The sequence below is a fragment of the Epinephelus lanceolatus genome, chromosome 8 (assembly GCF_041903045.1).
Source record: "Epinephelus lanceolatus isolate andai-2023 chromosome 8, ASM4190304v1, whole genome shotgun sequence".
NCBI lineage: Eukaryota > Metazoa > Chordata > Actinopteri > Perciformes > Serranidae > Epinephelus > Epinephelus lanceolatus.
Window position 1 is genome coordinate 11978163 of NC_135741.1, and position 8461 is coordinate 11986623.

Sequence of the window (8461 nt, forward strand, 5' to 3'; positions counted from 1 at the left end):
GTTTTCTTTCCCTTTCGAGTCCTTTATATTGAGTTATTTAGGATTTAATCATGTCAATACATATTCCAGTTTTATTATTAATTCTCGAACCTGAAATTCAACATGTACCAGTACTGCAATTCAGAAGTTTGACATCAAAATCACAGTTGAAGGAAGTTCAAAATCCACACAAGCAAGAACTTCAACATCAGTCGTCCCATTCATCGTCCTCATCGTCGTCATCTCCACCGTCATCTTCGCTTTCCTCTGAAAGAGAGGACAAATACAAAGATATGAGTCCTTTCGGTTCAACTCTTCTGTTACATAGGGTGTTATTAATGTTCTGATATTTACCGGAGGAATGGATGACTTTACTCCTCTTCTGCATGACCATCATAAGAGCACCAACGATGCCTTCACCTGACTCTGGTGGTGTAGGCGCAGCTACATCAGGGCTGTCTGTCACCTATAACAGGAGAGAATTTAAATATCAACATCTGCTACAAACGTCCAAACAAACCATAATCATGATGCACAGCAGCATGTCAGTCCAGACTTGTGTACTTGTATAGCATGTATAAAATGCTTTTCAGAAAAAGAAGTTTGCGTTACATTTCTGAGCTTCTTCCCCAGTCGGATCTGATCCAACAGAGCTCCTCTGCCGTCCCCGCCTCCAGACACAGGAGCAGGTGGTGGCGGTGGGCCTCCAGAAGCAGGAGGAGGAGGTGGGAAATTTGAAGACATTGGAGGTAGGGAAGGTGGAGGGGGTGGAGGAGGAGGAGGAGGAGGTGGAGGGGCCCCTCCGCTGGGTGTCGATGGGACTGGAGGAGGTGGGAAACCCATGGAGCGCTGTTGGTTAGATGGCGGCATGGGAGGAGGCAGGCTGTGGGAGGACATTGGGGGCCTTGAGGACGGCGGTGAGGAGAACTGAGAAGAGTGTGCTGGTGGAGGTGGCGGGGGAGGACCGCCTCTGCTCGTTGCAGGAGGTGGTGGTGGCAAGCCTCCACGTGAGGGAGGCGGGTGAGGGGGCGGGGTCCCTCGAGGTGACTGGCCTGGGATAGGAGGCAGGGGGCCAGAGCGGCCTCGTGGAGGTGGAGGGGTGGGAGCGTGGGAGCCCGGCACAGGAGGCAGAGGTCCTTGTCTGCCAGGTGGAGGTGGTGGAGGTACACTGGCTGTAATGCAATGGAACAAGATACGTGTAGCAATTCAGTCTGAACTTTAGAGAATCACATAGGGAGCAGTGAGATTAATAAAAAATGAATCAGTCTAACCTCTGTTCACCTCCCTCTTCACCGCCTCCATGCCTCCAGACTGCTCGATGACATTATAGATGAGCTGGGAGGTCTTTTCATCCTTCATCTCGTCTTCACCAATTCCAGCTTGGGAGAGCAGCTTCCACAGATCAGGGTCGAGGTTGTTGGGATCCCAGCCGACATGACTAACATGCCTGACAAGAAGGAAACAAAAGGAGACTCCTCATATTTCGGGTTTACTTGACCTTTTACTTCATTCTACTTGACTTAGACCTGTTGTTCTTGGTCGTGGACACTTTTTTGTGACATCTAGTGGTAGTAAGAGCAAAATACACTAATTCATGTAAAAACAAGATGGCAGCTGACTCTGCCAAGTCAGTCTGCAGCCGATCCTGACACAAAAGAGGACACGATCCAAAACCTGATCGCTTTTAATGGTTGAAACTTGTTTATTTAATAAAATTAATAATGTCTGACACTGTTAATTAGTAAGTGCTCATTTGGAGACGTTGGGACTTTACTGTCGTCACAGTTAAGGACATTAGGCCATAATTATCATTGACAAAGTTTAGTTTTTTATTAATCTGGTCCTACTGACCCCAAACAACTAGGAGAAATTAAAAATGAACACCAAACAAAAGTTCAGGTCTCAGGAGGATGTTGTAAAACCACATCCTCTCATGCCTAAAATAGGGGCAAAACACTCACTTAAATCCACTGGGTGCCCCGATGTCTGCTTTGGAGATTTTGGGGCCCTTCTTCCCTTTCTTCTTATCCTTCTTTCCTTTGCTGATCAGGGCTGGGGAAGCAGCAGGTGAAGGCATCGAGCGGTACCGCGAAGAATGGATATCTGGGTTTTGGATGTCCACTGTGGCCATGTGAAAAGAGCCAGGGCTGCCAGGTGATGCGGCTGGAGGAGATACAATGCACAGGCAGGATGGCATGTTATTATTATTTCATTTCATGCATCACTGGTGGTAGAAAGAGTAACAGCAGAGACGTGTTGTGCACCTTTCTCAGGAGGACGGGGCAGGGAACCTCTATCTGTAGTGACAGGAAACAGGAAAGAAATAGTTTTACTCATTGTTTGCTACATATGTAAATGCAATCATGCAGTCATGAAGTTCATTGATATCTTACCACTGGGCGGCGGGGGGCGCTGTTTCCTTTCTGTCATTGAGAAGGAAGTGAGAGAAACCATTTTGAGACACATGCCACACCACAACACAACACACTCACATACAGTATATGTATATATATATATATATATATATATATATATATATATATATAGTCAGCTAAAATAGCATACATAGACATTTTTATCTATGTGAAATACCCTTAAAAATAATATTCTACTGTTTGAATAAGAAAGTAAGAAATTATTTGTATTTTCTATATTATTTATATATCTATATTATTTAAAGAGTAACCTGAAAATTTACTACAGTTTCTGTTTAATGGAAGTCAGATTTTGGCAAAAAATAAATAAATAAATAAATAAATAAATAAATAAATAAATAAATAAGTAAGTAAGAATAAGAATAAAAATAAATAAATGAAATAAAATAAAATAAAATAAAATTAATGAATAAAAAATATAAGTAGATAAATATGAATAAATAAAATAAAGTTTTTTAAGTTGATTATAATTATTTTTTCAGGGTCAAATTGCAAATAAAATATAAGCCCCCCTCAAAAAATTAAAATAAATAAATAAATAAAATAAAAAAAATAAGTGAATAAATAAAAAAATGTAAATAGATAAATATAAATAAATAAAATAAAGTTTTTTTAAGTTGATTGTCATTATTTTTTTCAGGGTCATATTGCAAACAGAATATTAGCCCAATAGCATATTGTAGTTGCAAATTTACCTCTAAATTAATTGTATTTATTTTGTGCAAAAAAAAAAAAAAAAACACATCACAGTGATATGACCTATGACCCCACTGACCTGAACGGGTGTGTCTCTGACTGATTTTATCCTCAACAACATTTTGGAAATCGTCTGCTTCCTGTTGTAGAGCAAAGTTCAGCCCGACCTGACAGTCCTGTGTCGGTTAAGAAATAAACAAGTAATCACATTGAACGTGTTTCAACAGTTGACTTCCTGCTGATATTTGTAACGGAAATAATGGCAGTGCTACACATCAACAGCTCGACAGTGACTGAAGCGGGAGGAAGAAGGTCAAATGAGGGTGTGCTTACATCCGCTGCAAAGGTATGAAAGTACGGCTGTGGCGAGGAGTAAACAATCTGGTTGTAGAGCTCCTGCTCCCAAATCTGCCTCCCTGCCTGTAGAAGAGACACATGGTAAATATTTCTGCACAGCAACAATAATAACTCACGTAAGATATGAGTTATCATGTGCCATAGTTCAGTAGGGGAGACTGGGGATAGTTGTAACAAAGGGGTGGTTGTAGCAGCAACACTTTAATCAAGAAGCCATGAACAGATTGTCATGTGATCAGTTTCATATATGGCTGATGCCTTATATGACCTTGGATGTGATAGTAAGTGCAAATTTTACAGCTAAAACACAGATTTTCAGACATGAAAGTAATCTTTTTGCACCATGCACCCCCACTGTTGAAGTAAGAATTAAGTAATTAGATTAAGGACAAGTCTATTAAAGGTAAAATACAGGGTATTTCATCTGCTAATCTCAAACCACCATGCTGCTACAGCTAGTTTAACTGTGATAGTCAGGGGTTAGGATGGTTGTAACACCCTTTAAAGTGTTACAACTAACCCCCAGTGTCACATACTGTATGCATATACAAATTCAGTATGTAAATAAACACATGCAGTGCTCTAGAAGTAAGTTCATGTAACGTTTTAAAAGTAGCAGCACCACTGTCAAGGCCAAATACAACACTGTGGGCAATGGATTACATATGGCACACAGTGCAACTGTCATTGCTAATTTCAGACTACCGCAGCTGTCATTTTCATGGCCAGCACCCATGTTGTGTATGTAGCCAGTGTACTTGCACCCATGGGCACCTAGGTCTTAAATGGGGCAGGGGTAGGTGCAATGGTTAGCATTGTTGCCTCACAGCAAGAGGGTTTCTGGTTTAAACCCATGGTAGGGGCTTTGTACCCGTGTTGGGGGAGCTTTCTGTGCGGAGTTTGCATGTTCTCCCTGTGTCAGTGTGGGTTTTTCCAGGTACTCCAGCTTCCTCCCACAGTCCAAAGACATGCAGGTTAATTGGTGACTCTAAATTGGCCGTAGGTGTGAATGTGAGTGTGAATGGTTGCCCTGTGATAGTCTGGTGACCTGTCCGAGGTGTACCACGCCTGTTGTAGACCTAAAGAAATTCCTCCATTCTCCAGTTGTAAAAATATGAAGCCTATATCCAATTAAAAAAAGTCTTTTAGCATTTCAACAACGAAACTGTGTGTAATACATCTATTACCTGGCACCTTTACCTTGAAATTTTGCCGAACCTCAATAGCAGTGGCCATTCTCAAGTCTCCCTAGCGGGTTAGCTATAGATGCCAAATCCAAAAAAGTATAAGTCTCAGAATAAAGTCAAGAATTTAGTAGAGCGTGGACAGATTTGTTTGCTTTCACTGCCAGCTCTGCAAAGTTAAAGTACCACATAATCATAAATAGTGCTCTGCCCCTGTTAATGAATTTAGACTATTAGTCTGATTTAGATTTAATAGGCTGTTTTACCTTCATTATAAGACTCAAATATGTTTTGCGGCTCCACACAGATTTTTTTGTTATTATTTTTGGTCAAAAATGGCTCCTTTGACAGTAAAGGTTGCCGACTTCTGTAAACGAGGTGTGGTCAGGCTCATTGTTAAGGCCTTGCTATGTTGAGGCAGCTGAAAGTGTTTGTGACACTGACCAACAAAAAACTGGTCTGAAGTCAGAATGGCACAGTATTTTCCTGCTGTTTCAAGGATGCATTAGTCAGACAGTAAGATGCGCCTACACAGAGTTACACTCTGCTTGTTAGACACACAGGGAAGCTGGGGGTGTGAATCAGAAGTTTCATCATGATAAATTAATTTATTGATCACTAAATCTGCCATCTTACGATTTCAGTTCAGTTCAGAGCTTGCAATCAAGACAACATCAGTAAATATCCTCTGTCTTTTTCTTGGCTGCTCACCATTATCTGCCTGGCTAGGCTGCAAGCACTGTGTGAATGTTTAGAAGGAGGTGTGCTTTGACAGAATGGTGACACAGACGTGCCATGGAAACTTCAACATAAAGGTGTATCTTAAAGATGACGATACGTACCTGTGTTTTCACTTAGCATTGATGATATTGGACCATTGATAACTGAATTGATATATCGCTCCAGATTGATGTATCGTCAGATTTAAAAGTCAGTGGTGAGTTCAGTTTGTTGTGGGGTGGTCTCAGTTTTTAATGCGTCACTCTTACTGTGTCAACTAACCTCTGGTTGTGTTACAACTTACCCAGGCAGTAAGGAAGCTTGAAACAGTAGAATTCCTTGTATTTGACAACAATTAATTAATTCTGTGATATAGTTGGAGAAGTTGAAACCATTGCTATTTGTAGTAGGCAAATAAGGCTACTTTGTATAAAAATCTGAGAGCTCAAACCATGTGGAAACCTCCAGGGCCGAGAAATGAAGCCAACATGGTGGTGCCAAAAACTGCAGTTCTTTGCAGTTCTTTTCTTTCATCAACTGTACATGAGTACATTTTTTTTTTTACAACTCACCTGTTTACCTTATTTAGTTAAGGCTTAAAGTTACAGATAATTAAGGGCAGGCAGCTTTGAGTGACAGGCTGACTGCCGGTAGTGTCCTTGGCTTCTCAGACAGACCCCTCCTTCGCTCCTCCACACTGCCAGCCCATCGCCTAAACATGGTCACTTTTGTCTCCCAAAAACCAAGATGGCATTGGCCAAAATGCTGAACTCAAGGTTTCAGAACAAGTCAACAAACCAGTGGGTGATGTCACAGTAGCTACGTCCAAAAAGTGTTACAACCACCCCTTGTCTCCCCTAACTTTACATCGTTGATCTAAGGAGGATCTAAATATTCTTGTGATTAGACTCTTGGTATAAATGGCACCATTGTCTGAGAGATTACCTTCAAATCATACATCCGTATGAAGTAGGAGCGCTGAGGATTGTCTTTGATGAAGCACACCACTCCGGTGTGCTGCAGGCTCCATGTGGAGGGACTATGAGGCAGAGCCATGAACAGCTGTGCTACTGCAGTGGCCATGGACTGAACACACACAGAGAGACAAACACACATTGAAAACAGTTAAGCACTGATAAGATGCTCAGAAGCATTTTGTTGCACTTCATGTAAATCAACAGTTTGTGATAATTCACTTCCTCGTCGGCTTTATTTGTTTAGATAAGAACTTAAAGTGCTGTAATGCTGTTAATTTGCCAGCACTGATGTGTATATATGTCACTAAAATGTGCAGCTGGTGGTGCTCTGTTGTTGACACACACAGTGTTTGGCTCGGTATCTTAAAGAAAGTAAGGAACAAAGCAACTTCTGCTCTACTGTAAGACTAAACTCAGTGATAGAGTCTAATTCTGACACCAGAGGAGGAAATGGTTCAGCCACCATTTCCTGTTAACAGCTACCTCTTTTTTGTGATGACCTAATGTCAGCAAGTAATTTTAAACAGCATTAGCATGAACGTACGGTAAATTCCTTCGAAGAAAATATCTCAAAATAGGACTAGAATTCAAATTGACATTAGTGTAAATAAGGTAACAAATAGCAGCTTAGAGTCAGAGTCAAACTATGATGTGGTTTGGTAGTAAAGCTGAATATTTAATTTAACAGTCCTCAGCTCAGGTTTGTGCTCATCAGCTGTACTCATTCAAATTCAGGATGTGATGTTTAACCACTAAAGGCAAAGGAGAGAAGTCTTGAGGGCTGAGACGATTTACATCACTATGCAGCAACTGGAACAACCTGTATTATCTTGGACACCTTCTGCTTTCACTTTTACAACAAACTCTGCCATAAGAAAGGACACAAGACAAGAGAAATACAGCAGGTTATTATCCCCCACAATGGACAGTCCCCTCCCTGGTCAGTTCAGGACTTACAGCACACCTTCTGCCCAGCAGCTCCTCTAACTTCTCATTCTCCTGGAGGCTCAACAAAGAGCTCCGGGCGCTCTCTGTTTTAGCTTTAGATCCACGGCTCATTATCCTCTAGTAATCTCCCAGTTTATCTTAACTTCATGTGTACAGCATTCGAAAAAGGCGTCCTGTCTCCCTGTCAGAATACTGAGCTCTACAGTCAAGGAAGTTTCTCTTCTCTGTTCTGCGCACACATCAACTGAAAGCAGGAAACGGACAACCGCACTTCTCTAACCCCCACTTTTCTTCTTTCTCTCAGACGCAGAGCACAAATGAATGTGTTACTTCCATTTTCAGAGGGAGGCAGTGCACTATGACTGCTCTTCTCTTGTGTGTGCTCATTTTACAACCACACAGATGACTTATTAGCCTGTGTAACTTTTTTTTTAACTTAGATTAAAAAAGCAACTCAGAGCTTTTGTACAAATGAAAGACATACTTTATTGACAGATAACAACATTAAAATTAATTTAAAATGTACAGGATGAATAACAAAGTCAGATTATCTTTCAGTTAAAAATTTAAAGACAAAAACCAACTCCATTTTAACTTAAAACCCATAAGTCATTATTCACCATACTGAACAGTTTCTGGGACTGCTAAAACAGACACAGCATTTTTAACACTGAATTTTTATTGGCCTTTGCCGAATATTGTAAAAAAAAATAGTGTGTTACATCATATGTTACTGTAACACTATATTCTATTCTTTGGTTTTCAATGAGGGATTTTTTCAGTAATACATAAAAACTTTAAAAATTGTACAAACCACCTCTCTGTGTCTGTCGATTTACACGCGAGCATCAGTAACTGTCTGTTTGACCTTCATAGATAGCAGCCGAACACCACAAACACTGTATCTGTTGGATTCTTTATACAAGATCACTTCAGGCTGAGGTTTGAAGGTGATCGTATTTACAACAGACATGCTGAGTGTCAGAAGAGATAAACACATATATTACATAAAGAACATTTCTTTAACGCCATGTAGAAGCTGTTGTATTTTGGTAGACTGAAATGGTTAGTGTGAAACTGCAGACCGGTCATTTTTAGCTGAATCTGTCAAGTTTGTGGAGACTAGGCCATGTCCACACGTAAACAGATATTTTTTTAATTTTGG

At 40.7% G+C, this 8461-nt stretch overlaps 1 protein-coding gene across 1 annotated transcript; it reads right to left on the reverse strand.

The window, feature by feature from the left end:
• Positions 1-53: 53 nt before the first annotated feature.
• Positions 54-7545, reverse strand: LOC117258280 (actin nucleation-promoting factor WAS-like). The gene is made up of 11 exons (XM_033629023.2): positions 7306-7545; positions 6317-6457; positions 3444-3530; positions 3190-3286; positions 2373-2402; positions 2244-2276; positions 1941-2142; positions 1251-1426; positions 592-1151; positions 334-445; positions 54-246 (listed from the first exon to the last, which is right to left on the reverse strand). Exons 1-11 carry the CDS (start codon positions 7405-7407, stop codon positions 188-190), a joined length of 1599 nt encoding a protein of 532 aa, XP_033484914.1. The 5' UTR covers positions 7408-7545; the 3' UTR covers positions 54-187.
• Positions 7546-8461: the final 916 nt, after the last annotated feature.

Coding starts and splice junctions, on each gene's coding strand:
- LOC117258280 (XM_033629023.2), bottom strand. CDS start 7,407: ATGAGCCGTGGATCTAAAGCTAAAACAGAGAGCGCCCGGAGCTCTTTG. Junction 3,531..6,316: donor TACGGATGTATGATTTGAAG/GTAATCTCTCAG, acceptor TCTCTTCTACAG/GCAGGGAGGCAGATTTGGGA. Junction 3,287..3,443: donor TTCATACCTTTGCAGCGGAT/GTAAGCACACCC, acceptor TAACCGACACAG/GACTGTCAGGTCGGGCTGAA.